Genomic DNA, 15371 nt, shown 5'->3' with positions numbered 1-15371 from the left:
TAATTGGCTCCCAACAAATTAACCCTAGAATGTCTGTGTGTGCGTGTACATGTGGTAGGGAATATAGATTGTAAGCTCCACTGGGGCAGGGACTGATGTGACAATGTCAAATATTCTCTGTAAAGCGCTGCGGAATCTGTGTGCGCTATATAAGAAACTGTTAATAAAACAATTCAAATAATAATAATCAGTATTATTAACATAGTGCCAAGTACGAACTATGCCCAAGCATTTCCCTGGCCCCCGCTAAGCACATTATTATGTCTGATCATCTTCTGGATCAATATGATTAGAAGTAAGCAAAGTTGTTTTAACTTCACAAATACTTATGTACAGGACACATATACCTGGTGTTATGGAAAAAAACATCAAAAAGTGTCTGGGATGTGTGTCCCTAACTGCTGAGGTCATGGTCACATCCTCCTATGAGGTCAACATACTCAAAGCCCCCCTTTCCCTGACACAGCATGCCCACCCCGAATTAGCCTCATCTGAGGTAAAATATGTGAAGCTGGGGGCAGAGCTCACAGCATGGGGAGAATGAATCGGAATGACCTCTTTTGTACAGGACAATAGGAGAGAAAGGACCATATAAGAGAATAAGCTGAACTCGTGCAAGCAGACAGCCAAGAAAATCACCACACAACACACAGGCAAACCACTGTAACATGCAATGGTTAAATGCAGACCTCAAACTTCTTTTGCTCCTCTTTGGCTTTTGTATATAACACATCGGAAGAATCTGGGGAAGCTGCCATCGTTTCTGCATCTTTCAGCCACTCGTCAAATCTAGAGTAGTCCTCCAAGAACTTCTGCCAGAGACTCCAGGTTTCCTCAATCCTGCAAAACAGAAAAGTCATAAAAGTTTTATGATCATTTATGAGGTGCAGAAGCTACTTAGTGATGTCAGCACGTCTATGGTCGTGCTCTGCGTCTGATTGGCCGGTGAAAACCGGTGGCTCTGTGTGAGCAGATTTTGGCTGGGCAAAGGCATAAGTTATTTTGTTTTAGCCTGAAACAGCTTGAATGAGAACTTTAACAGTCAGATTTGGCCATTCAATGCTCACATCTCAGTCAAGTGATCTGATTGGTCAGGATGATTGTAAACTGAACCAATCGGCTGATGCCTAAGTTCACAGATTTTGAACATCAAATACAGCTCATGGTCCAATGGCCAGCGCTTACCGGATACGCCTCTCCATAGACATCGCACAGATGTTCCTCCACCGCTTATCGAGACTCCGGGTGGTCTGTTGTATGGAGTCACACTCTGTTTCATTGGCGCATGCATCAGTGTCATGCAACAGACGCTCACAAATATTTAACACTGAAGCAACACCGGGGCTGTGCAGCTCAATGTCCTTTTGAAGGTCCTGAAAGGAATATTGTAAACTTTAAAACCAAAGGACTACATAGGTTTAACCTTTAGTACAATATGTGTAGAATGATCATTAAAAATCCACAGACATGTGATATCACAAAAAACAGGCGCACAAAGTCCAGGAAAAAGCACTTGCATTACAGAGTAAATAAAGAAGCCTATATACAGATCCTTAAGGTACGCAATGTATACAACGAGTGGAGATACCATGCACAAAGAATCGCTTCCCTGTTTTAGTAATAACAGGAAAATTAAAACAACACCAAGCTGGATTCATTCAAAGGGACTTTCATACTGGTCTTGAAACTTTCTGCGTGGCAGGTGGCTTTTGTGTAGGAAGTTTTTTTTTTTTTAAATAAATTTTATTAATGAGATAGTAAGACATAAAGAAATAACAAAGAACAGGGTCCAAATGTGTACAGTCAACGCAATATTGAAAAACCTATGCAGAGGTTCCAAAAGCTGGACAATTATGTACAGTCAACACACTATAGAAGCATTAAAATGCTCCAACAGGGATCAGTTGAACCTTCTAATGCTCCGACTGCCTTCAGTCATCCTCTTCCTCTCACAAAAGGATTTAAAGGCTATGGAGCAGACAGACTTATGTTGGGTACACATTAGACAAACCTGGTTGATGGCCGAGTAAATATACAGCAGTTGTCCGCACACACTGAACAATATAGTACATGATGGTTATGGATTGTTAGGTCGACAGGGTCCTTAGGTCAACCGGCATAAGGTCGACAATGCAGAAGGTTGACAAGTAATTTTAGATTTTTTTTTAGGCGTCTAGATCTAGACGTCAAGTCCTGGACACTGTCTAAGTGTACGGTAGCCGCTCACTCTAGTGGATGGTAGGGCATGAACTACCGTCTGTTCTGGAACCACAGTGAGGAAAAATTAAAAAAAACCTGTGTCGACCTTCTGCATTGTTGACCTTCAGTCACTGTCGACCTTCTAGTGTCGACCTTTCTTGTGCCGATCTAACGACCGCATCCCTGCATGACCGCACAACAGATCGTTCATTAGCCACATTCATTGGAAAATGATAAAAGTGGAGAGAGAAACTACAATGAGTCAGCTACAAACTGTCATTATCCAAACACAGCTATCATCAGAATAAGCAAGGCGAGCAAAGAGCAACTGCAGGCTGCTTGTGTACCACACCATGTACACGCACATGGACTGAAGTTATGGGAGTGCCTGGATCTCGCAGTCTGCGGCATGGGCTTTCTAGGTAGCTACGCATAGTAAAGATCCATCCTGCGGTGGGGTCATGGGCGAGCAGTCAGGTGTCCTAATCTGATGTGTGCGTATGGAGAAGGGATGCCAATTTCATACCCATTTGCAACTACCATGGAGACCGCTGTAAGTGCCAAAACAGTGAGTGGTACAACCATAGGCATGAAGCAGTGTGCATGCAGTTCTAGCATAAGGTAGCAGATAGGCTTCCGCTTCGTGTCTGACTCAGAACCAGGCCCTACAAGTAATAGATCTGCACACTGCCCTGCTCTCACCATATACACAGCACTGCCCTGCTCTCACCATATACACAGCACTGCCCTGCTCTCACCATATACAGAGTACTGCCCTGCTCTCACCATATACACAGCACTGCCCTGCTCTCACCATATACACAGCACTGCCCTGCTCTCACCATATACAAAGCACTGCCCTGCTCTCACCATATACACAGCACTGCCCTGCTCTCACCATATACACAGCACTGCCCTGCTCTCACCATATACACAGCACTGCCCTGCTCTCACCATATACACAGCACTGCCCTGCTCTCACCATATACACAGCACTGCCCTGCTCTCACCATATACACAGCACTGCCCTGCTCTCACCATATACAGAGCACTGCCCTGCTCTCACCATATACAGAGCACTGCCCTGCTCTCACCATATACACAGCACTGCCCTGCTCTCACCATATACACAGCACTGCCCTGCTCTCACCATATACACAGCACTGCCCTGCTCTCACCATATACACAGCACTGCCCTGCTTTCACCATATACACAGCACTGCCCTGCTCTCACCATATACAGAGCACTGCCCTGCTCTCACCATATACAGAGCACTGCCCTGCTCTCACCATATATGTAATGTACTTCTTAGATAAGTATAATTTCAATAATGTACCACTTGTTTTGTCAATAGATTATTTTATGAAGGGTAATATATTTATATTAAGAGTAAGAGATAACAACATAAATATTATAACACTGTTACAATGCAAGAAATTGTACTCCAACACAACACAGGTTTTGTTATACTAGAATGAATCTACCTTCTCATTGGTTACCTCTGATGCCAGTATAACCTGAATTAAAAGGGTTAACCCACTATGCACAGTAAGGATGTACAGATACAAAGTCACACGTTAAATGCTTTCAGTTACTGTAACCATATTTATGAAACTGCTAAAATTTTCATAGTAGAACAATTAATGGTCCCTAAACACAGTACGGTGTTTCTGCAATAATCTTTGCATTCAAGTTTTCTTAAAAAGGTCCTCTAAGCGAATAAATAATAAGATTATAGAAATAGTCACGGTTTGTACGAATCCGATAAAACATTTCCTAAGTTTCCTAGACAGTGTAGTTAGTCTGTAGTTTTTCCGTTGCGTGCACGTTTGTAAGACTTCCGGTGGGGAAAAAAAGTCAGTTATACTCTTAGTAATTCAGCTGTATGCCAATCTGTTTACAGGTTAAAATAAATATCTCTGAACAAATCAGTTGCTGCTGGATAAACTTTAATGTGACTTCCCTTATACAATCCTCACTAATTGTAGAGCTGAGGTGATTAGTTCATAAAAGGTGCCTCTGTGGAGAACTGTCTTAATTCTTTATGCCAGGCACAAAGCTGTTTTCTGTCTTTGGCCAATATTACATACTTTGCTTCAGACACTAAATGTTATTTTCAATGAGGCACCGACTGTACTGTTCCTATAGAAGCAACTCTGGCTTTGAGAATATTGTACATATTTGTTTCCACTAAAGCTCAGTTCAGTATTTAATGTAGCTGTCTGGCACTGTGTAAAAACCTATGGCTTGCAGGTGATACCTTTTTCCTGACATCTGTGCAGGGTATCTACAGACTGCAGCTATGCCCGCATTCTCTCTTTATAAGGATATCCAGGTTTTACCTCATAACCTGCCTACTTTCACTGTCAGTTGCTGGAGGCCTTATGGTGCTGTCCATATTGCTCCTTCTGCCTCTGCCAGTCTCTGTACTACTCAAGGTGGATGCTGATATGGAAGACTACCTCACTCTCACTGCATGTCTTTCAGCGCTGGGGGCCCCAGATCACATCTTCCTGGGATGTGGCCCCACACAGCCTCCATTGGTGGTTACACATCTGCACCTATTCTCCCTGGTCTCATCATCACCTCAGACTGCCCTGCCCAACTGCTGCCCACTATAAACTGTCATCCTTTGACCCTGATCATGTGACCAGCTCCTGACCTCTGCAACAGTTGCAGAGGCTGCTGGGAATTGTCTACCTGAGAAATTAACAGACATGTGTGTAACAAAGCATCATGTCAGACATACAGTAAAACATCGCAGGAGCAGGGTATTACATATACACAGCACTGCCCTGCTCTCACCATATACAGAGCACTGCCCTGATCTCACCAGATACACAGCAGTTTGACCAACATCTCCGCCGGTATAGATAACTATATTGGCGGTGCCGCTAAAGCAGGGTTCAGGAAACTTTTTTACCCTAAAATATATTTAGATACACCAATGTTACCCCCTTGATTTGAAAGGAAGGAAATCATTGTAATACACACTGTAGCCCCATAAATTGATGATCTATCCTGCTAGTACGGTCCACAGCCTGGCAGCCATTGATGATGATGATGATTACCATGTATGGCTGTGTGTGGTACAAAACAGCCAAACAGCCATCATCATCAATGGGGGTATGGATCATTTGTTTGACCATAACTTGGTCGACAGCACTAGGTCGACATGGGACAAGGTCAACAGGACATGGGACAAGGTCTGACATATTGGTCTAACAAGCGTGTGACCCCCGATCTACGTGTGGTGTTTGGCCTAGAAGAGGCCCCTTTCTGTTTTTTTCCTGAGGTCAAAAACACCTAATGGAATAAAGAAGGAAATCCTACATCTAAAGGATAAAGAATATTTGCCCCAATAGGAAGCGCGGCCCCTACTACAGGATCAAGTGCACCGCTTTGTGCTCACCATGCTTTGGGCTCCATGCCTAGCTGCGCTCGGCACACTATTTTATTCTCCCACTACAGACTGCTCGCTGCCAAGATGGCGCAGCAACTAGCCCACTCTACTGAAGAAGTGGGCGGACTTGGAGGCGGGGCCGGGGACATCACACAGGGAAGCGAGTTATACACAAAGGCCTGACGCACTGCACTGTGTCAGGTCCTTGTACACTACAGTACTGTAACACACACACACACACACACACACACACACACACACAGCCGGCATGCATATGCAATGAAATAAAATTCCTGGGGGTAATGGACGGTCGCGCTGCCGAGACACAGCCGGGCATGCATATAGATTCATATGCATGCCCGGCTGTGTCTCGGCAGCACGACTGTCCATTACCCCCAGGAATTTTTACTCCATTTGGGGTAATTTACCCCTGTTCCCTAACCACTGCGCTAAAGCATAATTCATTAGATTCTTTTAACTAGCACTGCACGTTCTACTAAGTGAGCCATTAACAGACACGCCAGCAGAAAAAAAATGATTTTTTTTAAAGAGTATTAACTAGAAATATGTACTTGCCCTTTGTTCTTCCAGTTTCTTGTTAATCTCTTGGTCATGGCAGATGCTGTAGATAACGGGCTTAGATAACTCCGACTCAATGCGAGACAGCCAAGTGCGCAGGTTACTCATGTTCTTGTACAGCTGCTGGATGATCACCAGAGTCTCCTTCAGCTTCTTTACACTGTGCAGGTAGAACACAAGTACAAGTCAGAACCACTACAGCATGGCAAGCAGTACAAAGCGGGTGGCAGGCCTCGGTTCCCCCATGAGTGATGTAACAAGGCTCACGGCCACAAAGTGGGCTAATGAAACCAGAATGGTGCCCTGATGTACATAAGGTGACAAATGTAACATACCAGGAACCGGATCCTAGATGCACTTACCATAATGACGACAAAAAGAAAAAAATCACGAAAAGTGAAATTGCAAAAGTAAAACAAAAAAGTAAAAAAAAAAACAAAAAAAACCTCAGTAGGGATCATTCATTGGAGGGATCACTGTACGCAATAGTACAATCAACATCAGAAAACCCTTAGATTGAGTGTCAATTTATATTTTTAAGTTTGCCATATACTATTAATATCAACCACCCCCCACCCACAGGCTACTATACGACGTATATAATATAATAAGTAACAGTCCAGTGTATTCTGCAAGTTCTTTCCCCACAGGAGGAGACACCTGCTGAGGCTCGCATCTGATCCTGCATCGTTCAGGATCGCCCACATGCCCCTGCCCAGCGTTATTGAATAACTCTAGTAATGGGTAACACTGCAGTCAATCACAGGTACGTTAAACATTAACTCTTTATAATATAAAGGAACATACAATTACTGACTAATCAGAACTCTGCAGGGAAAGCAAACATTAATATAACAGCATACGTACTGAAATCAGATACCCACGGCTCACCTGTGCCCTGTGTACTGATGAGGCTTAGCATATATGCCCAAAGGTGGGGTAACAGCACGACAATATAGGACACAGATGTTGTGGCAGGGATGCCAAGAATGCCCACAACAGCAATACAAACAAGGAAGCAACCCACAGTCTCTGCCATTGTAGTCTAATTTCCACACTGAATGAAACCAATACTAACAAGGAGAGCCATACAGGAACGCCTGTGTGACTGTAGTGTACTGAGCAAGACAGGAGAAACATGCATTTCTGGGAGACAGCCCATGATGATAACCTGTATAAAAGACAAGAAGCATATGCAGATGTCTTACCATAAACGCAGAAGGGAATTATGTCCTTGGAATACACTGTATTAAAAGGTCTCCTGCATATTTCTCCAGCTGCCCCTAGCCCTGGCATGATCTGAGAGGATCCCAAATCATTCATGGTCATGAAAGAGAGAGGAATCACAGGCCTCATAACCTGCATCTCCTCTGACAGCCATTTATTCATAGGTCTGCACGGTGGAGTCTCGCTGGAAACCCATCCCCCTACACAGAGCTGGTCACAGGGTACGCGCTGACTAGGAAGACAGGGGTGGGCCACGTTGTATCAGTAGACATAACATCGCACTTACTGTCAGAATTCCTTACTATGAATCCCCCCAGGACTTCATTCAGCATCACTACATTTGCAGAGCGTCCTCAGGAAAAGGATACCCCTCCCCATCTTGTGGCCTACTTATTCATTGGCTTTGCAAAGTGTATTAAAAGATCTGCAGTCTCTGGCAAACACTATACCCACCTAGTCTCACATTGTAAGTGATGGGCTTTTGTGTGGTACATTGTTTAAATCGCCATTATAAGAACAAGGCACGTGGAAATCAATCACAGGCAATCAAAAGGAACATACAAAATCTAGAACCTTATTAAATAATACTCTTAACGGTTTACAAAAAACTTATATTGTGCAAAAAAAAAAGCGCAATTAATGTTGCAAACCAGAACTGTGCATATCAAATTTTCCTCCCAGCATGCTTTGCTGACAGGATAATTCCCTGCATGCTATTTTATGAATAGGTATGTAATATATTTATATGCACGTTCATTTTGTACTTTATAGCACCATGGTTTTTTGTATTTTTATTATGGTTGTTGTTATTATAATTATTTCTCGAACTAGTTTCTTATATTTAAAGTGCTCATTTGTTTGTTAATGGGATGGAGAACAATAAAAAAACAAAAACGGGAAGTGGCGACAATTTAATTATCGCCTAGAAACATAATAATAAAGAAAAGGGCAATAAAACAATCGTCTACAGCCAATAGGTCAGATTTAGGATTTACAGTTAGCGCAGAGCTAAATCATGTACTGATTAAGCCACAGGAACAGAGGAACTGGCCCCAAGGCTAATGCTCTATTGCCCCCTGCTCTCCGCTGAATGACATCTGGCAGAAGACACCTGCTGAGTGCTTGTACAAGAAATGTCACTTGGCTCAGAGCCCAATGCAGCTTTGTGGTACAAGTCCTTTAATCCGGGCCGTAAGCATGGGTGGTGGTGGGGGGGGAGTCACTTTTTCTCCCCTTTATCACTACAATGCTAAAATATTTAGTATTTCCAAGCAACAGCATACCACCAGTGATCCACAGCGGATCTTATATCCCCCACACTCAGAGTAGGGTACAGTATAGGCCAGTGATGGCTAACTTTTGCCCTGCATCAGTTTTAGCAAGGGCAAATAGTAAAACTGTGGCAGGGCATGCTGAGATGTGTAGTTCATCAGCAGCTGGAGTGTCAAGGTTAGCATCACTGGTATAGGCAGATGACCAAACACCAGTGCAATTGCAGTCTTTGCCACTATACACTACAGCTCCATCTATTGTTTTTGGCATGCCACTAATGCTGCTGTACAGGACTCAGATCGACAGTTATTAGGTCAAACACTATTGGCCGACATGAGTTTTTCAAAAAATGATTTTTTTTTTAGTTTTTTTTTTTTACTTTCCATACTAGCATCCATGTTTACTATGGTAGCATGCCCCAAGGGGACGTGGTAAACTAACTGGGGTTCCATGTACTACATGATTAACACTCCAAAAAACTAAACTGGTTTTCATGCGTCGAACATTTTCATGTCGACCTTTCCCCTTGTTTCAACATTTTTTTTCATGTTCACATTGTACATGTCGACCCAGACACTGGTCAACCCAAAAACCCGAACCCAGAATGTCTACACATAATAACATTTTACTACCTGGATATATAAAATAATAATAATACATCTGCAGCATTTATAAGTAAGAAACACACACAAAAACCCCCACACACCTACAGCAGTAGCCACGCTCATCGTTGCCGTGCCAATTGGCATGTCCGACTCATGCGGTGATTGGCGCAATCCCATTGTTATGCGTGTGCGTCTAATTTGCTCTGTGGCTCACACAAACGCACTGAGCAGCAATATCGCAGTGTGGAGTTTTTGGCCACAGGAGCAAATATGTTGCAACAAATGGGCGAGAGCGGTGGCGATGCGGCACGATGAGCGCGGCTACATCTGTATATCACATACACATTTATTGAAAGCGATGCACCATAAGCCCAATGACTGGAACACTGTCTGCATACGAACATGCCACAAGCTTCTCAAAGATGATGTTGGAATTCAGATACTCTGGGCCAAATGTAATAGGGTGAGAGTTTCAGAAAGTGAGAGATTTTGGGAGAGTTTTCCCATGTTTTTTTAAAGCAGCAATCAATTACACTGCAAAACCAGGTTGATTTTGCAGTGTAATTGATTGCTGCTTTAAAAAAACATGGAAAAACTCTCCCAAAATCTCTCACTTTCTGAAACTCTCACCCTATTACATTTGGCCCACTATGCGATTTGGACCCAATTTCACCTGATTCCAGAGGATCGGGCTGAGAAAACTGGTGAAATCGGCCCAAATACCATGCGTCTGACATCCAATCTGATGTCCCTTGTGCATCGGATCGGACCCGGAGATCATATGTGCTGCACGTTTGATCTCCTTGTCGGACCCTTCACGGTGACAGGGAGTGGGATCACATTGAATGTATCACATGTAATCCTGCCACTGGGGAGGGTCCCAGTCGGCTCAAGACGGAGAGGCGCTCCATCTGACAGACGCGCGTGCGTCTCACACGCACGTGTTTCGCAGTTTCCCGTCGGCGGGGGGACGGGAACCCTGTACGTCTCCGCTTCAGGGACAGGGCTGGGAGGGGGGGGGTTTGCGGCAAGGTGGCGGGGACCCGGGGCGACCCTCGGTGAGGCGGCGGGGACCCAGAGGGAGCCCCGTTGTAAGGGGACGTGCGCGCATCTAGAGCACGCGCGTCCCCTGGCGGGGGATGGCGGCTGGCAAATCTTCCGCCATCCCCTGCAAAGATGGCATGAGCTCCATCTGTATATGGGGGCCTTTAGGCCACTGTTTCACAACCTCAGTCCTCAAGGCAACAACAAACAGTCCAGGGTTTGAGGATATCCGTACTTGAGCACAGGTGGCTCATTTAGTATTTCAGCAAATGAAATTTCACCATTTGTGTTAAAGAGTCCTAAAAGAAAAAAAAAATCTAAACCTCAATTTCAAAGCATATATATTGCATTCACACACTGCAAGCAGACTTTTTGGGGGCTATTGTGTTTCTAGGAAGCAGTGACATCACTAAGTTCCTGTGAGTAGATTATCTCCGAAGTGTAACGGAGGGTCAAGGTCACTCTTTCATCAATTAGAATTTCCGTAACTTTATTTGAACTCCATTGTGTAACAATGGCCAATTCACTTTAATTGTATAATATAATACAATACAATGAATGAAGATATCTTTAAAGTGCTACTATTTCGCTTTAAAAAAATTTAATTTGTTTTCTCAAATCCCATTAACCCATGTAAACCAGCAAGAACATCTATGCACCCACATTTGGCTTTCTGTAACAGAAATGTAATTTTACCGCCTCGTTAACCATTATAATTCAGTAAAAGAGCAGATGTTTGTACTCAGCGATTTGTATGGGTGGATATTCTGCAACTCCAATCTCCCTTCTCCCCCCTCCCTTTGTCAGCATCAAGCTCCAGTCGGTAATCGGACTTGACAATTCTTTTCTGAATGGCACAAGCTCTTACACACGCACACAAGCCATGTGAGGAGGGTGCCATATGGCCAAGCCGAGTGCCTAAGCCCGCAGCCAGACTAAATGTGCTCACTGTCTCGGCTGGACTGATGCAAGTTATTTATATGTTGTGTTTAACTTCGAAGCCATCTAAATGCAGCATTACAAGCAATTACATTGGAACACAAAGGCGCACATACTAAATGACAGTAATTACATCAAGATATACTTCTGAAGAGTACTTTCCAGTTGCTAGACAGGATTTAACAGAGAACAACTGAAACTGTACACAAGGTCAGAAAATTACCAACATAAAGTGCAATTTCAGTACAGCCGACAGATACTTCCCTGCTAAAATAAAAAAAGAAATCAAATTATATATATATTTTATACAATTTAAAATTGTATAAGCACCCTAATGGGTGTTTTCAATGTTAAATGTGCCCCCTATAAGATAAATAATTGTATAAGCACCATAATGGGTGCTTACAATGTTAAAAGCACTCCCACGCCACCTGTACTATCAACGCCAACCCGAAGCGTGGCGAGCCAGCGAGAAGCGGTGGTACCCGTCCTCCGACCTTTTGATACCCCCACTATCCACGTCGGCGTGGAGTTTATATTATATAGTGTGGCGAGCGCAGCGTGCCACCGCGCCCGAAGTGTGGCGAGCGCGAGCCCCGCGAGGGGACGCGGAATACATGTAAAGTAATGTGCGTCCGCTCGCCACACTTCGGGCTCAGTGGCTCGCTGCTCTCGCCACACTATATAAAATCGATTCCACGCCGACGTGTATAGTGGGGGTATGAAAAGGTCGAAGGACGCGTACCGCCGCGCTTCGGGTTGGCGTTGATAGTGGGGGTGCATTTAGCATTGTAAGCACCCATTAGGGTGCTTATACAATTAAAAATCGTATAGGGGGGCCATTTACCATTGAAAAAACCTATTAGGGTCCTTATACAATTTAAAATCGCATCGCATGTGGGCATATGGCATGCGATGCGATACAATGCATACGATGCCATACGACTGAATATCGTGGGCGCCGTGGCTAGGAAACAAGTACCGTATATATATATATATATATATAATTTTTTTCTCTCAATCTATTCTTGCTCACTTATATTTCTCATTAAATGTATTAGTTCCATTTAGAATGGAACAAGTTAGAAGAAATATCTCATGCGAGAAAGCATTACTCTTCTTGCTCTTAATGACAGTTAAGGCGGAAGCAAGAGTAAAACTCCTAACTCTACCCATTTAGGCAGAACAATGCTGATCTGAAGGCACAGTCCCCAGTGGAAAAAGCAGGATCCGCATTGCAGTAAGGGGTATGGATCATTGCATAGACAGCAACTAGGTCGACACTACTAGGTCAACATGACTGAAGGTCAACATGGGGTTAGGCCAACAGGGTCATTAGGTCAACAGTCAAAAGGTTGACATGGGGCTTTCCCTTTCTTTTTCCTTTCCATTGACATTGACACTAAAAAAGTGCAACGCCGTGCTCAGCACGTTATTTAATTCTCCCACAATGTAAAACATTGGTAGGGCATGAAATACCACGTCAGCTCAAAAAAAAAATTAAAAAACCCATGTCCACCTTTTGACTGTCGACCTTCCCTATGTCGATCTACTGATCCTATCGACCTAACCACACGTCGACCTTGTGACCCTATCCCAGAGAAAGTCCGGGAGTCTGGGGGAGTGTCAACATCCCTGAAAAATTGGTCTTTTTATACTCTAGAATAGATACTGTATGGAATACAGTATTAATATTTAACAGTACAGATGGTCTATAGTATAGGCTGTTTTAAACATTTAAATAAGATAAGTGGTTCGGAGATGTTGAAACATCATAATAAATAAATACAAAAACATAATAGAACCAATACTGCACTTTCTCCTGGCAGCTGCTCTCTGATCCATTGTGATGTTTGAGGGCTCAGATCTACACATACAGTAAATGTGGTAGAAGAAGCTGGTACACTGGGCATGTGCAGCAGCTCTGCTCTGTCCCTTACACTGCATGATGTGGTGGCAGCTCTATTGATCATTTTATATATCTGTGCTATTGTTGTCATAATTTAATGCACTTGCCAAGAGGAGGGGATGTCCAGGCAACCAGAAACCCCCCCGCTTTTGCCTATGGTCCCTCCTTTGCATACGGCAGGGAGGTATATCCCCATCACCAGGGGTTAAAACGGGGAGGGGGACTGCGTTCCATCCAGAGACGGATTTAGACCTCATGGCACTCATCCATAACACTATATTTTGAAAGTACTTTAGTAATGGGGGAAAATCTTCACCATCGTGGTTCTGTCATGTGAGAGTAGGGGGCTGTTTTCCCTTAACATCGGGGCACTGGAGAAAAGGGACCCAACACTGAAGCACTAACTTTGATGCGACTGGCTGAGCAGTGTGAGGGAGCCAGCTCGCTGAGTGTGGTGACTGGCGGCTTGGAGATTCCTGAGATATGCCACTGACAGCGGCTGCATGAGTTACATCTGAGTGAGAGGAAAGTGCCAGAGAGCAGGTGTGGAGTTATGTCCAAACGAAGGACACGCAGTCCACCTATGGAAACAGATTTGTAGGGGCTATGGAGGTTTGTAAATTAGACCTGTTCACGGGCCCCGTGGGACCCACCTTGGTTGCCTTGTGGGAAATCAGGCCCTGGTTCCACCACCTGTAACGGTGATGTGGAACTAGTTTAAACTCCACTTGGCCCTGCACAGTAATTCTAACAGAAAAGCATGAGTTTGCAGGGGGTGCCGAAAACCCTACCTTTGGCCCTGGCTCGGTCTAATGGGGGGAGGGATTAAGGTGGAAGAGGAAAAGGAGTTCCACCACCTCCCCAGGTCCACTTTAAGCCCTGACCAACACGAATGCTCTGTATCACTGAACAAAGGCCTTTGGGTGCGGCTTGAAACTGCCATGGTGTGAGCCATTAGCAAACCCGACTTTATCTGCAATTCACAAGAAACTACATGGACCCAACTTACTAAGCACACAAGCAGATTGCTTTGGTTTTGCAATGCTGTGCCTAAAACATTGTAAGCTTGAGAGCAGGGCCCTCCTACCATTTTGACGCTCTGTTTTATCACTGTTTCCAAATGTAAAGCGCATCAGAATTTATTGCGCTATATAAGAAACTGTTAATAAATAAATAAATAAAATAAATAAATAGTGCATGCAGAGTATATCAAGGTGCAAGTTTGCAGAAGGTTTGTAGAGAGAAGGTGCACTGCCTCCTGCTTACTTCACCTCGTATGCCCGGGATAGCAGGAGTAGAGAGATGATTTATATCACTACCGCAGGTAACATTATTGCAAGCAAAAAGCATCATCTGCTTAGGAACAGTGTATTCAATGGAACATCCCTTTTTTTTCTCTGCAAAGGATCAGTCATATTTTCTTACCGTGAACCAATCACGTCAAATAGGTGCTTCCAGCGGTCATTAACTTTATTCAGCTTGTTTTCAATTTCAGTGGAACGGGCCATGTTGCTGGCAATGATGAGCTGGTCTCCAATTTGCTTCAAGTGGATCTTATTTTCGCTAAAGAGATTAATTTCTTCCATGCAGTCCTGGTGATGAAGATCAGCAAAAGTGTCAAGTCTAGGACTATAACGTTCAAAATGATAAATTCAGAGTAAATCTATAGAATACTATTCTCAGCGCTCAGTACTACTTCTCTTGAGTGGCATACTGTTACGTTATGGAATAAGATTACATTATCATCATATCTAGGTAACGGTCATATTATACATAGTGTGCAGTGATCTACGGTCCCCACACAAAAACAATAATTTGCATCTTTTATAAATAAAGAAAAACAGATACTACAAATTACAAAAACGAAAAGCACGGATTATGTAATGGTAAGCATTACTGCCTCACAGTGCTGAGGTCATGGGTTCCATTCCCACCATGACCCTTACTCCCGGTGCTTGCATGGGTTTCTTTCGGGTACTCCGGTTTCCTTCCACATTCAAAAAATATACTGGTAGGCTAATTGGTTCCTAACAAAATGAACCCTAGAATGTGTGTGCGGATGTACATGTGGTAGGGAATATAGATTGTAAGCTCCACTAGGACAGGGACTGATGTGAATATTCAAATAAATATTCTCTGTAAAAGTGCTGCAGAATATGTGTGCGCTATATAAATAACTGGCAATAATAAATA

General features: G+C 43.7%; 1 protein-coding gene across 6 annotated transcripts in view; it reads right to left on the bottom strand.

Moving 5' to 3' along the window:
• The window catches only part of SYNE2 (spectrin repeat containing nuclear envelope protein 2), a 351025-nt gene that overhangs the window by 52300 nt on the left and 283354 nt on the right, over positions 1-15371 (bottom strand). For all 6 annotated transcript variants that reach the window (XM_083167027.1, XM_083167022.1, XM_083167024.1 and 3 more), the window contains 4 exons: positions 14604-14770; positions 6180-6342; positions 1186-1373; positions 690-840 (listed from right to left, as the gene is read on the bottom strand). In XM_083167027.1, the coding sequence (XP_083023153.1) occupies positions 690-840; positions 1186-1373; positions 6180-6342; positions 14604-14770 (669 nt within the window). The remainder of the gene's footprint in view (positions 1-689; positions 841-1185; positions 1374-6179; positions 6343-14603; positions 14771-15371) is intronic.

This window comes from Crinia signifera, chromosome 12 (assembly GCF_055691185.1).
Source record: "Crinia signifera chromosome 12, ASM5569118v1, whole genome shotgun sequence".
Lineage (NCBI taxonomy): Eukaryota > Metazoa > Chordata > Amphibia > Anura > Myobatrachidae > Crinia > Crinia signifera.
Note: the sequence above shows the minus strand (reverse complement) of the source record. Positions and strands in the feature narration are given on the sequence as shown.